The 16,202-nt window shown below is 41.4% G+C and overlaps 1 protein-coding gene across 2 annotated transcripts in view; it reads right to left on the minus strand.

The window, feature by feature from the left end:
* Positions 1 to 16,202, minus strand: part of LOC311050977 (capZ-interacting protein) — a 37,282-nt gene that overhangs the window by 8,463 nt on the left and 12,617 nt on the right. The window contains exon 2 of one of the 2 annotated variants that reach the window (XM_084065272.1): positions 2,308 to 2,394. In XM_084065272.1, coding sequence (XP_083921398.1) covers positions 2,308 to 2,394 — 87 coding nt within the window. The remainder of the gene's footprint in view (positions 1 to 2,307; positions 2,395 to 16,202) is intronic. The other variant, XM_084065273.1, reaches the window with a different exon arrangement.

The following is a 16,202-nucleotide window of genomic DNA, read 5'->3' on the forward strand; positions in this document are numbered from 1 at the left end:
CTTGCCATCTCTCCAATAAGCTGAAAATACATATTCATGTTGGGTTGCCAATTTCATTTCAGGGAAGAGTACCCATTTATCAGCTTCAATTTGATAGTGTTCCAGTTCCAATTTTGTCTGCCGCTTCTATTTGTCTAATCACTTCCAATTTCACTTGTTTATCCTGTATCCTGTATGAGTCCTCTCTCCTGATTGGATAACGCTGGTTTCCCAATCTGAAAATGCATTTTCTGTTTTACTAAAGCACCGGAGAGACAAGGAGACCCCTGTTATTGAACACTCTATAGCAACAATGATCGATATCAGAATATAGAGCTACAGTACTTAACACTTACTTAAACGAAAACAATATCACTTACTACACCTTTAACTGCATTCACTTGGTGCCCTGGTTTAAGTTAGCCCCTCATTTAGACGGCTAAGACCCAGCTGTGCTCTGGGCCCCCAGGTCGTATGATCTTTTATATAACGAGCTTCTATATTTGGGGGCAGTGAACAAAAATAAACTTGGGATCCAGTAGGATTGAAATGTGTCGAGTAATAGTCATAAAAAAAACATGCGGGACGTCTGCAAAGCAAAACATCAATGTTTGTGTTTCAGCATTGGTCATGGACTAAGAAGGAACTTGATTATTAACCCTTTAAGGCCGGGAAGGGAACGCATCTGTGTCATTTTAAGATTTCTTTGGCTATTCAAAAATAGCAGATATACAAGCTCATAGCGTGGCACCGAGTGCTGCGCTATGAGCTTGTAGATCTGCTATTTTTAGAAAAATCCTGAAAATGTGTGCAAATCTTTATATATTTTTAACTCAAATCTTTGCTACTGGGGGTCCCTGGAACAAAATATTTTTAGATGGGAGGGGGTCCGCGGTCAATTACATATTATTTTGGGGGTCCTTGACAAGTTTGAAAACCATTGATAATATAGCAACATAAGTAAAAAAAAAAATCACACCCTGTGTGAAGTGAGTGGTGCCTTGCTTAGCTTGGCTAACATGTTCAATCAGCCAAGCTAACATGTCCAATGTTAGCTTGGCTGATGGCACTGATGTCACTTTGAAACATGTAAACAATGTTTCAAAGTGACACACCTATTTATAGGGCTCTATTTCGTCATGCGTCTCGCTAGCCAATCAAAGCACACCCTTTCAACATATTGTCACGTGTTACGTGAAGCTTGACCAATGTTAGCTTGGTGGACACACGGACATACAGACATACGGACACACAGACAAAGCCACGTATAAGAGTGGTTGCCTTCGGCACCACTCAAAAAAGGAAAAAAAATCAAACTTTCGGAAAAAAGTACTTTTTAGAAGGAAAAAGGATTTAGAAGACATTTGTAAAATCCCCAGAAGCAAAGATTTGAGTTAAAAACCTTCGCTTTAAAAAAGTATATATATATTCAAACTAAAGATTTGCACACGTTTTCACGATTTAAAAAAAAAAAAAGAAAATCAAAAAAATAGCAGATCTCGGTGCCGCGCTATGAGCTTGTATATCTGCTATTTTTGAATAGCCAAAGAAATCTTAAAATGACACAGATGCGTTCCCGGTCTTAAAGGGTTAATTATACAGGAGTACAAAACATGGAGAGGGGGGGGGCATATAGTCCAGTGGTTGTCAAAGAGGGGTCAGTGCATGGGACCCCCAGGGGGTTCTTGAGGAGGTTCCAGGGGGGTCCCAGAGCAAAATGATTGATAGTTAGGATTAGGAAACAAATGGACACTTACAGATCTGTAACTCTGACAGTGTACAAATGGTACCAAATTCCATTTGTACACTGTCAGCGTTATGGGGTCCGTGAGGCATACCAAACTGGGGGGGGGGGGTCCTTGACACCACCGTTATAATCTATATCAATGGTTTTCAACCTTTTTCATGCCAAGGACCCCTAAATTGATATACATTTGGCCGTGGACCCCCATTTGAAAATATTTTGTGCCAGGGACCCCCCAGACGCAAAGATATCAGTTAATTTTCGCTTTAAAAAATATAAATATTCAAAGATATGCACACTTTTGTCAAGGTTTTTTTTAAAAATAGCAGATCTACAAGCTCATAGCGCGGCACTCGGTGCCGCGCTATGAGCTTGTATATCTGCTATTTTTTAATTGCCATAGCTAAGCGGTTAAAAATGATTGTGACGCTATGTTAACTAATTTCGCTGGGGACCCCCTGGTACTCCCTCAAGGACCCTCACTGGTGGTCCCCGGACCACTGGTTGAAAACCACTGATCTATATGGCTGTGTGCTACACTGCTTCAGGCAGGACGTCGCATAGGTACTAGAGACACACTTTACCTCCTCATTTGAGCCGGGCATCGGAAGGGCATGACCCTTGAACCTCCCAGCCAGTTCAGCCACAGATGGCTTGGATGGAGAATCCTTCTGGGGAAGAAAAAACACAACAATTAAACAATGTAGACTTAACCCATAAAGTACCTGAAGCCGATTCTACAAAATGTCTTCTAAATCCCAACAGTATTCTGAAAAAAACGTATGTTTCTAGATCAGCGGTTCTCAAACTTTTTCATGTCAAGGACCCCCAAAATGATATGTATTTGGCCGCCGACCCCCATCTCAAAATATGTTGTTCCGGGGACCCCCCAGAAGCAAAGATTTGAGTTAAAAATGTTCGCTTTAAAGTAATATATTCAAAGATTTGCACACATTTTCACGATTTTTCAAAAATAGCAGATCTACAAGCTCGTAGCGCGGCACTCTTGTAGATCTGCTATTTTTGAATAGCCAAAGTGTAAAATAACGCTTTTTAGCTCAAATCAAAAAGAGACACAGATGCGTTCCAGCCAGGTCTTAATGGGTTAATGTAGTTTTAAATCTCATTCACAGTCATTCAGTATCTCATGACAGTATCTGGCACTCACTTACTTACAATAAGTGAGTGGGTAGGATTTCAGTGTCTCGCTCAAATGCTAGAGTGAGATTGAGATTGATCTTTTTTTTTGGTCATTAGAGAGAGGTTACTCTAATAACCACTAGGCCACAACTCTAACCATTTGTACACATCATGTACAAATGAGACTAAATGGTTTCGTTTGTTCCATTACTGTCAGAGTTACAAACCTTTAAGGGTCCATTTGGTTACAACCTATCAATAATTTTTGCTCAGGACCCCCTGAAACCCCTTCAAGCATCCCTGGGGGTCCCCGGACCCCACTTTGAGAACCACAGGCTTATTATACTGTAGCAGCAATCTAAAGCAGCAATCAGCAATCTTAAAAGTATTTTCACTCTGACATCCCTATTTTGGCATTTCAATATAGGCGAAAATTTTGCTTAAAAAAAGACATTGGGAAAATAACAGATGGACAAGTTTGTAGATGGGCTATTTTCTCTACGTGACATCATTGTACAACAAAGTATAAAATAGGTCTTAAGTGGTTTGGTTAACCAATAATACCCGTTGGGAGGAACACAGACGCAGAATCCCATTGAAAAAGGCTGCTTTTTATCGAGCTACTGGAACATTCTTACCACAGTTTGTGTTGCAAATGAGTTTAATGATGCAGAACTTAGAAGTATAGTTGTGTTTTTGGTCGCACAAAATGAGGCGTATATTTATTGGTCTGGTATATTCACCCATTAAAACTAGGAAAAGCTCCTGTGTCATTTTAGATTTTAGCTATATAGCAACATACGTTTTTCAAAAAAACTCTTAGGATTTAGAACAGTGGTTCTCAAAAATAGCAGATATACAAACTCACACACTACATTTGCTATTTTTGAAAAAAATAATTAGTGTTTGAAAAATATTGAATCGTTTTGAAATTTTGAACACAAATCTTCTCTTCTGGGGGTCCCTGGTACAAAACATTTACAGATGGGGGTCCACGGCCATATATACATTTATATACATTTGGTGGGTCCTTGGCACGAAAACGTTTGAGAACTACTGATTTAGAAGGTATTCGTAGAATCGGCCTCAGGTCTTAATGGGTTAACTTGTGTTGAGTCTCAATTTTGGATAAACTAAATGTGTGGTATTTTCAATATTTAAAAAAGCAACCTCCTAACACTACCTCAAACAATCACTCTGCAAAACAAGCCATTGATGTATTTAGGATTTCATATTGATGAGACATTTGTTTAAAGTCCCACATCCAACATTCTTTGAAATAAGACTTGTTTTCCCCTTCAAGTCAGGAAGAAAAAGAATTGTTGCAGCTGCAACAATTCTTTGTTGGTCTGTAGTGATTTTGTATGCATGAATCTTCACACACTAGACACACCAGCAGTTACAAATGAGATGTCTGTCTGTCTGTCTGTCTGTCTGTCTGTCTGTCTGTCTGTCTGTCTGTCTGTCTGTCTGTCTGTCCAGTGCAAGCTTGCACTGGACATCTGGTACCTTGTAAGTGTGAGAACTACATGATTTAGAAGGCATTTGTAGAATGTGCCTCTGGTCTTAATGGGTTAAATGTAGGATGCATAAATAATGAATGAATAAATAAATGAATTATTGGTTACTTGGATCATTTTGTGCAAATGAAAATACTACATGGTGTGTGCGTCACCCACTGTTTTACACCTGTAAAGCTGTGATGAGACAATATAAAGTTGATTTTGATTCTGATTCTCTCTCTCACTATGTCTGTACGTGAAATGCTAAACCATTGGTTCTCAAAGTGAACATGCATTAGGGCTACAGACCCCCATTTGATGGCATTTCTATCACTTGGACCGCAATTTATATTGTAAAATCTAAGCTAAATGATAGATTAGGCACCAAATGGACCCTTATGGGTCTGTAACTCTGAGAGTGGAACCAAATGGACCCTAACGGGTCCATTTGGTTCCATTTGTACACTCTCAGAGTTAAATTGACATAGATTTTACAATATAAATTGCGGTCCAAGTGATAGAAATGCCATTAAATGGGGTTCTGTAGCCCTAATGCATGTCAAACTGGAGGTCCTTGAAATTAAAATGGTTGAGAATCACTGCTAGAGCCGTAAAAAATCTTCTCTTATGGGGTCCCACGCATATCTTTTGAAATGGGGGTCCGCGGGCTATTAAGTGTCAATTTGGGGGTCCTTGACATGAAAAAGTTTGAGAACCACTGTGCTAAACAACACTTGACCATGAGAGTAAACATACAATACAGTGGAGGTCATTTCAACAGCTTCAAACAGACACATGTGTGCCAACAACAACTGTGTTTCACAATCTGGCTGAAGTCAACTGTTGTTTGAGAAACAACGTGTTTCAATCAGTGTTGCCATGTCTGCTTATTATAAGCGACTTTGGGTTTGTTTTTCTGTAAAGTCGCTTGTGAATATTGGTGGTTGCGGGTTGTGTTTTTTTGGGCTTGTTTCTAAAGCGTAGTTGCTTATTTGGGCTTGTTTCCTAATGTTGTTTAAACCAATGTCAAGGAACCTCCCGAATGAATATGTATTTGTGCGCAGTCCCCCCTTTCTGAAAATATTTGGTGCCAGAGACCCCCATACAAGATTTGTGTGGATATGAAAATATTACAACATTTTCACAGGAATTTTCTTTGAAAATAGCAGATCTACAAGCTCACAACAGGTCGCATCACGACGTGTTGTGAGTTGTGAGTTGTGAGCTATTTTAAAATAGCCAATGTACATACAGTATAGGGTTAAAGTGCTCATGTGGCCAATAGACACTTCTTCTGGGCTTGTTTTCATAGACCTGGTTGCTTATTTATCTCGCAAAATCTGGCAACACACTGGTTTCAGTTCCCTCTCTCAACAGGATGGCGACGGTTGAGAAACATGTGACAGGAAGGAAGCCACGCAAAGAAGAGCACAACCTTCCCCTTTTTTCTGACAACCTCAAGTTGAGCATTATTTGTACCAAGATGGGCCATTTGTTTCTAATTACAGAATGCCCAGGAGCATATTTAACCTTCACTGAATTAGAAGGTCAGATGAACTCCAGCATGCCTGTTGTGGGGGGAATATTTGACAAACATACAACTATTTTTTGGTGAAGAAGAGATTTGTTGTAGACGGGAAAAAAGTGGTCCAAGTACGGTTGTAACTCAGGTCTGTTTGACTAAGAATAGAGGGTTTAAGTGGTTATGAAGATGGATGCTCTTTTGTAGAGATGCCCTGACCAAGATATGGCAGCATCGATGTAGCCTACAGCGGTGGTTCTCAAAGTGGGGTCCGGGGACCCCCAGGGGTCCTTGAGGGGGTTCCAGGGGGTCCCCAGATAAATGATGGATAGTTGGGAACCAAATGGACCCTTAGGTGGCTGTAACTTTGAGAGTGTACAAATGTGTACACTCCCAGAGCTATGGTGGTCCATTGTCTAATGTATGGGTTCTCAAAGTGGGGTCTGGGGACCCCCCAGGGCCCTATATACACATCAGCAATTTTCAAACAATCTTGACAATCTTTGAAAATGTTTGAATATTGTTGACATTTTTAACACCACAAATCTTGTATGGGGTCCCTGGCCCACAATCTTTTCAGATGGGGGGTCCACGGCCAAATACACATTCATTTAGGGGTCCTTGGCATGAAAAAGTTTGAGAACCACTGGCCTTTTGTCAGCCAATTGTCAGCCAAGAGTCTATCCCTGTTACAATGCGCTAAACCCCTGGCAAGATAGATGTCTGAGGTGGAGCACCACACCTACCAACAGCTCTAGTTTGTGTTTTCCAATTCAGTTTAAAAATTAAAACATAAACATGTCAGGTGAGTAAGCAACCCATTTATAATGGACGTGTTACATTTACGGCCATGGGTGTGCCAATGTGCAAGCATAGACAGTGTTATTGACACGCCTAAATATGAAAAAGATAACACACCCATCATTAATTTGATTAACTGCAGCTGTGTTGCTTACGTCACTGTGTACTTTCAGGTCAGTCTTCAGGGCTGTTCAGACAGGGAGCGACACAGCATCTGTGTTCTCTCTCGGACCAGTGGGGTCACAACACTGCACTTCTCATGAGAATACACAGACAGACGATCGCTCCGCGAGTGAACGTCCGCTTTGTCTGTCAGATTGCCCGTGCCTCCCGTATATACCTGCCCGTTCGGCCCTCATTGAAAATGAATTACTAGCCACGTCAGTCGCTTCCCTTGTGAAAAGCCCTTTATTATGCAGCCGGCCAGGTTTTTGGCCCTGCTGTAGTTTCTGAACCTGAACTGGAAACCTACAAAATCAGCCTAGGGGTTTCACCCTACTTTAACACTGATGATCTTACTCTTAATCTTTTGCGCTTTTGTTTTTGAAAGTACAAACTGGAGTATGTTACCACAGCTGTCAATAAAGACGCTCCTCTCCTCCTCCTAATAATTAAAGCGGAGGGTTTGTGGGCCCGGCGGCGGCCACAGGATGAGTCTCTCCCTTCAGAGAACATCTGTTCAGCATCACAGCGCGGGCCCCTGACAGCACAGACCTGCTGTCCTCGCAGCCTTTCGCTCTTATCACCACTTACTTGGCTGCTTGACTCTCTGTCTCTCTCCCTCCCTCTCTCGGTTTCCCCCGGCCATGCTATTCCCAGGCTGATTGCTAAACCTCACTCCTCCTCCGCGTCTCTCTTTGATGGCTGTTAGCTCATTGTGCGCACATTTTACCATGTGTCCCGTAAGGCTTACGGCACATGTTAGAATGTGCGCACTGAGCTAAGAGTCTTTATCGCGCATGGCTTTATCACTTATATGGCAGTGTTTTTCAACCTGTTTCATGCCAAGGGGACCCCTAAATTGACATACATTTGGCCGCGGACCCCCATTGGAAAATGTTGTGCCAGGGACCCCCAGAAGCAAAGATTTGAGTTAAAAATGTTTGCTTTAAAAGAATATATATATATGTTCAAAGATATGCACACATTTTCAAGAATTCTCAAAAATAGCAGATCTACAAGCTCATAGCGCGGCACTGCATTGTGCACGGCGTTATATCCAAACTCCCCATCGCGCTGCTTTCATTCTTCCATTGAGAAATGTAGACCCTGTTGTGTCGGGTAGGACAGACAAGGGTCAAGTAGTAGCCTACTGCCTGCCTGAAGCCCATAAGAGCACTATCTCCCCTTGGCCAAGCCACCTGGATTCCCTCTTTGAAGGGCGGTCGAAGTTTGGTCTCGGGTCCGAATCTCGGGTATAGGACATGAAACGGAGCCTATGTATTGCAGCTTTAAAGGAGGAGTTCACCCAAAAAAATACTTATTTTCTATCAATTGCACCCCATGAAGCCTTGAATTCATGGATTTATTTTAGTTTTTGTGGCATTCCTAAGCCAATAAATTGATGACCGGGTGTGTATCCGGTAGGAGACACAAATAATTTACTTTGTGTCTCCTACCGGATACATTAGCCGGTAGGAGACGGTAATCAAATTATTGGCTTAGGCGAAAAAAACAGAAATAAATCCATGGATTCAAGGCTTCATGGGGTGTGCAATTGATAGAAAATAAGTATTTTTTTGGGTGAACTACCCCTTTAAGTGGTGAATGAGCTGAGCTGTTTCTTAGTGTGAGCTGTGAAAGTACTAAGAGAGGTTGCACTATAATGACTCACATTCTAAACCCTATTGCCCACCTAAAATCAGATCTACAAGCGTGTAGATTGACAATTTTAGGTGCACATGCACGACCTTGGTGTAGTACAGTATAAACTAGGTCTTACTCACTCAATCCTCCCTCTCCCCCTCAACAACACACAACAGAACGGAAAACGGTGTCGGTGTGTGTGTGTGTGTGTGTGTGTGTGTGTGTGTGTGTGTGTGTGTGTGTGTGTGTGTGTGTGTGTGTGTGTGTGTGTGTGTCTCATAAAAAGATCTCTCTCTCTCTCTCTCTGCCTGTTTTTCATACTCCATCTAATTTCCATCCCATTTTTATTCACCAGTAAATGCTTCTTGCGTTTCAGCTGCCAATTCTGACACATTTCCTGGGTGTGCTGTCTCAGTACCCTCCCACCCCCCACCCCCACCCCACACTCCTTTTCTGCACCATTTAGCTCATGGAAAACATGGGTCTCTCCCACCACATTACTACAACTCAAATCACAGCTCAGCAGTGGTGGAAAGCAACTAAGTACATTTACTCAAGTACTGTACTTAGGTACAATGTTACTTTACATGAGTGTGTCCATTAATCAATAGTTTGATCTATTGTGTGCATTCATCTAATCCACTACACCTCAGAGGCAAATATTGTACTTTTTACTCCAGGACATGTTTAGTTATTAGTTACTTTGCAGATTCAGACAAATTACACATTAACCACTGAATCCCTATTTTATAATAAAAGGTAGAGTACTTTTACGTTGGTATTGTAAGTATATTTTGATGCCAATACTTTTGTACTTTTACTGAAGTAACAATTTGAATGGAGGACTTTTACTTGGAACAGAATACAGCATATTTATTTGTATGGTGGTATTGCTACAAAAACAAACAAAACAAAAACAAAGACATCTGAGTACTTCTTCCACTACTGGAGAACATGGGTCTCTGCCACCACATGGCTACGACTCATATCACAGCTAAGTTACACACAACATTCCACATCTTAATCACACGTTTTCCTTTTTTCCCCTCCCTTGTACTGTTTTCAAGATGACCTCACCACCACCACCTTGCTCCCTTCCGCCCCCAAAATGTCTTCAACACAGAAACTGATAGCCTCAGAAGAGTTCCTCTGAAACTACTTGTATGGCCTTTTAGGGTCTTGCACTTGATTTATATTCGCCCGTATTGTACGACAGTGTCACTAGGGCTGCCACGATCATGACATTTTACTTGACGATTAATTGTCACACAAATAATTGCGATTAACCATTTAATTGTGTTTTTGGCATTGAACATTGGAATGTTTGGCTTTTAGGCTTCTTAAATACAAATTGCACAGGGTAAATGACGAATAACTTGAATATACGGTACATGTCAATAATCAAAATATAGAATGTGCTATGGCCAAAAGCCAAAAGTCTTATACTTTCAAAATGTATATTAAAAAAAAGCAGAAATAGCTAATTTACAAGCAAACAACAAGTTTGTGTGCTTATAGCTATTTTTGGGGGGAGGGAATTCAACATTGAAACGATTATTGTCTCAAATAATTGCGATTAGGCGATCATGGAATAGGGTCACACTCACATGCCCAATATAGCAGATCTACAAGCTCACAACGTGTTGCGGTGTGACACGTTGTAGATTGCAATTTTTGGCGCATGACACTATACTAATCAGGCTTTAAATACACATCCCCAGCCCTTTCCTCGTGAACACTCTTCTCCTTCATGATGGATACAGTACTAATCACTGGGGACCACCCAACCTCCACCATTATTTTGTAAAGCCCCTAATTGTTTTAACCCTTTCCTTGTTCCTCAAAAACAAAAGCAGTCATGAGAGAAGCCAATTACGTTTTGGCCACGACAGGAGGAGACGCTGCCGATTTGCTTGTTTTAATCAGCACTTGGATTGTTCTGGGTGATGTGAAATCAAGCTTACTTCATTTTAAACCCCTAATCTAATCAAACTTACAGAGAAGAAACCCAAAACAGGAATAGCGGAGATTCCTGTTTTTGAGTGCTAATGTGCTCGTGCCAATGCAATGCAATGTCAAATAACATTGAAAGATGAGAAATGCAACAATTAAAAGTTAAAACGTTCTGAATTAAAGTAAATCTACTCATTATTTGGGAAATAATTTTAAGATTAATAAATTATAACAATGCTGACGCATAAGCAGTTTAAACATTTCAATGTGACTGATTCAGACATTTTGCTTTAAGATCGAGCCTTAAGTTCCATGAATAACATTCACTGCGTCTTGTCACAGCACAGCTGCTTATCTGACATGACTGTAGGCAGGCACCCAAAATCCTGAGTGTTCATTTGTAGAAACGGACCCGTCAGAGTTCAATTAACCCTGAGGATTTTACTGTGCAGCAGTGAGCTGAAAATAACTTCAAAACTCAATATAAATGTGTCCCCGACATATACAGGAAAGAGCACTATGCAATATAAAGTATAATGCATATTCATGGCCATCATAGGAAGTGAGCGTTTTGTAGGGTATACTTTGACAAACATCCCTTTCTTCCCTCTTTGTGTTTTGTTTGAATAACTATCGGTGTGAACTCTTTTTGGCCTCAGCAGAGCAGACAGTCAAATCAACACATTGTGACACGGCCGTGCACAGCTGTTTTGAATGGACGTATAATCGGGACATTAGCAATGTGTCTGTTTGAGTCAACGGGGTCCCCAAGCTCTAAAGAAGAGTGGGAAACTGGAAGGGAAGCCACAGCAAACGCTATTTCTGGGGCTCTGTGTCTGGGAAAAAGCCCCGAAGCAATCAAGTTTGCTTGGATCACTGGTTCCTAAGCCCTGAGAAATGTGCCAAAACCAGTGGGTCGGGACCCATAAACAGGCCACGAAATGCCGTGATTGTCATCATGGACAAAGTATCTTCAATGGGAATATGTTGTTATTTAACCTCATGTGTCTATTCTGGGCGTGTGATAATGGCAAATGGCAAACATTTGGCAATAATAGGCGAAACATTCTGCGGAAATAGCAGATATATGTCGCGTTGTCACGTGCTGTGAGCTTGTAGATTGTAGAGACTATTTTCAGCCAAGGGATTTGGTGTAGACTTAGAGGGAAAAAGGAGGGGACCAACTGTATAGACTCCTGGGGGACCCCGGTCAACGAACTATATAGGGTATAAGTGGTTAATATATTTGATCCTGAGGTTCTAGGCCAAATTATCTATATAATATTCAATGTTTGAAGTCGGTTAGCCCCATATATGCACATAACCATATATGGTCATAGCGGTCGGATCAGCGACTCTGGACAACCAGATCTCCATAATGCCTATATATGGGCATATCGGGTTTGTTTGTTTATGGTTATGTCTGAGTCATAGTGACATGCCTATATATGGTCTGACCACGAGGCCTTGGCCCGCCCACCTGCCCTCCCATTAGCCAATTTTAATATAGGATATGTATATACATATATATTAAAGATAATAATATAGTAAAGTATTTTGCTCTCTTTGCTGCTGTGGAGTAGAAGCAACTATTTGTGGATCTGTAGGCGTGGGAAAAGGCCCACAGGAATCAAGACAGCCTGGACTGCAGCTTGGATGGGTGACCCCTGAGCTTAAGTTCTACATGACAGTTTCATTAACCAATGGATCGGAGTCTTAACAGGGGCCACTACACACACAGAGAAGATAAGAGACACAGGAATTACTGGAAGAATATTGTGGACATTCAGGACTCAAACCAGTCGTGAGCTAAGAGTCTAAATATGCATCTGTCCAACCAAACCATGATCTGAACTACTATTCAAATACATTTAAAAAAAAATTGAACTTCGAATTGAAGGTAAAATATTTCTTCATGTTAGAGCCAAATTCAGTTGAAACACAACCTTTTTGCATACTACATAAACTACTAAAGCTTCTACTGTATGTATGACTTATTTGAAATTACACAAAATGAATTTATGTTATATTGTGTAATGCTGTCAGTTACTTCAACATAGGACTGCCAATATCAATTAAGTATTCTTGGATCCTAAGAAGCTCAGATAAAAAAAGATGTATCTTTTAATCTCTTAATATGTTTTGCAATGCATTGCATTCCAAATACAGTTCATACCATATATGTATGAGCATGTCTGAGCGCCAGTGCTAGTGTATCCCCGACTGCACTAGGCTAACACTACAGCATACAGATGATATTCTGGCAGTCTACCAATGACAGGCCAGGGTCAAGTTCAACAAGATACAAGCTATTTATGAAACGTTGACTTCCCGGGAAATTCCCTCAAATTCCGCCAACATGCATTCTCCCGTTAGCAGTCAGGAAAGACGTGATGCACTGCACGTCACAGCGAAAGAGACTACAATAAATGAATAAATACAGGAAGAGTGAGTTAACGCAGCTCATCCTCATAGGATACATATTTTTTCACTATAATCAGAGTGACATTAATTGGCTTTGTGCAGTGATTCTTAATTGGCTTTGTGCAGTGATTCTTAAATAACAATGACATCCCATTGCACAACAGTGTGAATTTCCTACATAGTAGTAAGTAGACTGTTGGCTGTCATTATCTGGAGGAATCACAACACATTCCATGAACACGCTTGGCTCTGCCGTCGACAGATGTTTGTATTATCTTGTTACCATTACTTATGTGTTAGCTGTGTTTATATTAATCATCATCATCAATAATTGCGTCAGCCGTGTCTGAGTGTATAAGAATGTCATTAGTTTTGGCTGGTCTCTTTTTGAGTATCTTTACAAGTTCATCACCCCAGATCTGGTTAGATCTTACCTGTTTAGAAAGAGATGTGACAAAGCACACAGCTCAGCCTCAATTTGAAATAAAAAACTGTTTGCCGGGTGCATGGCTCAAAAGAGTTCAATAAAAGCCAAATAATGCCAGGACTCACGGAAGTGTCCTTCGGGTACTTTAGGCACGGACAGCAACACACAAATGCGTTTCGGCCGAAGCCTAATACGTGATAAGGAGCATGGCCAAAATGCATTCGTGTACAATTTACAATTTAGGCATTTAGCAGGCACTCTTAATCCAGAGCGATTTACAGTAAGCAAGGACAACACAAGGTAATACATCAAATGCATAGAAATAGTAAGCTACTAATAAACTAATACATAAGTAAACCAAGAACCTATCATCAGTCTAACCGTAGAATATCAAGAACAAAAAAACAATAATCTGTACATTGAAACTATACACACTTATAGGATGCCAGGTCAACAATGACCTGGCATCCAGTGGCGTACTAGAGGCAGGGCAGGCGGTCGTCATTGCGTGCTTAATGTCCTCAAAGTCACGCATCCAACAATCTTTGAACTGAGCAGATTGGACCTTCTGTTCCAGAGATAATGGCCAAAACATCTTGAAAACAGCCACTTTCGCCGGTTTTCGATTGATTTGAAACTTCTTTTCGGGGGGAAATAGTGGGGGTGCAAAAAATAAATCTCGTCTGCCCTAAATGTAATTCCTGGGGACGCCACTGCTGGCATCTGTCTACATAACATGCTATCTAAGTTACATTTACCCTTTGCATAAGCCTGCAAGGTCGTCAAGGCTAGGGCAAGTGCTACGGGCTAAGGTGGAGTCTGAAGAGGTGAGTCTTCAGATTACGGCACAAGATTGGGAGTGAGTCTGCAGTTCTAACTGCAATGGGGAGTTCACTCAGGAGGGAGAAGAGTCTGGGACGTGTGGAGCGTTGCCCCGGATGTTTTAGCAAAGGTTCTGACAGCTTCCCTGTGTTAGCTGATCTGAGAGAGCGGGAGGGGTTGTAGGGTTGGATTAGGCTTTGAAGGGGTGCCATACCTTTGGTTGCTTTGCAGGCCAACGTCAGTGTTTTGTACTCTGTGCGGGCAATAACTGGGAGCCAATGGAGGGAGCGGAGAAGGGGGTACACATGTGATGCTTCTCTGCGTATCTATATAAGAGTACCTGAAGAACACTTCCGTGAATGTTGGCATTCTTCTGCTTCCACTGACCTGTTTTCACTGATCTTATCTGTTCTTATATCGTCGCTGTCGGGTTACTTTTCAGGATTCAAATTCAAAAACTGCAAAAGTAGCAGATCTACAAGCTCAAAACGAGCTTGTGGATGAGCTTGATGCTTTTGTGTGATGCTGTAGTATGATTAAGTAGGGCGTTCGTTTTTTTTTTAACACAAACAGTTAGAATATGGAGATAGGAGGTTTCTGTCCGACAGCAACGATATGCTGAATGTTTAACAGATGGTTTTGCAGTGGCCCCCAAATTGTGGACCTACAGTATAGCAGCTGAGTAGCAGCTGGACCTAAACCATCAATTAGCTGAGTTGTAACAGGTTTCATTTACAGTACCCGTGTTGTTGTTTTAAACTTTTTTTGCTATTTTAGTTGTCTCTATGTCTCTGCTACCCCACCCCCACCCCCACCCCCCCCCTCCACCACATGGCACTCAGTTTACACACACGATAGCACTCAAAGGACCACGAACGAAAAAAGCTATTGTGCTTTTTTTGTGTGTTTTGTCCTTTTGACAGATATGTACATCTGTCGGTGTCCAAAACTGCTATTTTTCAGGATTCAAATAAAAGATATATGAAAAGTAGCAGATCTACAAGCTTCCAGATCTGCTACTTTTTTTTATACTTTTGTGTGACACTGTAGTATCATCAAGTAAAGCATTCATTTACAAAAAAACACACGAAAATATATGCATTCTTGTCAGTAGAAACGTCAATCAATCAACCAAAACCTCTTGTATGTGAAATAACTGTGAATAATGTGAAAGCCTTGTCTGTGTACATAAAGATGTCTGGGTGGGGGGACCAAACCACTGGTTGAGAAACACTGCATCTCACAGTCTTGTTGTGTTTCGCGTCTCCCGGGGAGAGCTTATTATTTGAGATTCCTAATCTGATGTTTTCACACCCTACAGTGCTGCTCGGCCCCTCCCTCTCCTCCCCTCTCCTCCCCTCCCCTCGGGGGAAGAGGAGGGGCCATTTACCTCATCGCTGCAAGATGCTGCATGCACACACATAGGCCTAATGCACATGTAGGTGCTTAATGCTTATGCGCAAATATGTGGATGTGTCAAGCACATGCTCATGTCCGTCCTTGGCTTGCGAAGATGACCAAGTGCCGTCACAATGTCTTGTGGGTGCGAAGACGGCTGATGAGGCCGATCCTTGCACGGGAATGACCGGGCATGAAGGCATGTGGGTGAGGCTGACTCTGTCTCAAGCACATGCTACACACTCACACACACACACACACACACACACACACACACACACACACACACACACACACACACACACACACACACACACACACACACACACACACACATTCCTATATGCATACTTGTATGCTTGCATGCATGAAAACATATACATGTATTACTATACAAACATGAGTGAACATCAACATTTCAGGCCGGTGATTTTATGATCGATTTTATTTATTATGTTTCTCTAACGATAACCCTAATGCCAAAAATATCCAATCTACAAGCCCTACACCTAAACCTAATCTCTAAATACATAAACCTAACCCCCAACCTGAACCTTTTCCTAATTGTAAGCCTACTGTAACTCAAAAATCTGTTTTCAACCATAAAACAACCATTTCTCCTGTGAGGACCAGGACAGTTCTACTATACTTGTGGGGACATGTGACCCTCACAAGTACTGCAAT

The sequence above is a fragment of the Gymnoscopelus microlampas genome (genome assembly GCF_963454915.1).
Source record: "Gymnoscopelus microlampas genome assembly, chromosome: 8".
Classification (NCBI taxonomy): Eukaryota; Metazoa; Chordata; class Actinopteri; order Myctophiformes; family Myctophidae; genus Gymnoscopelus; species Gymnoscopelus microlampas.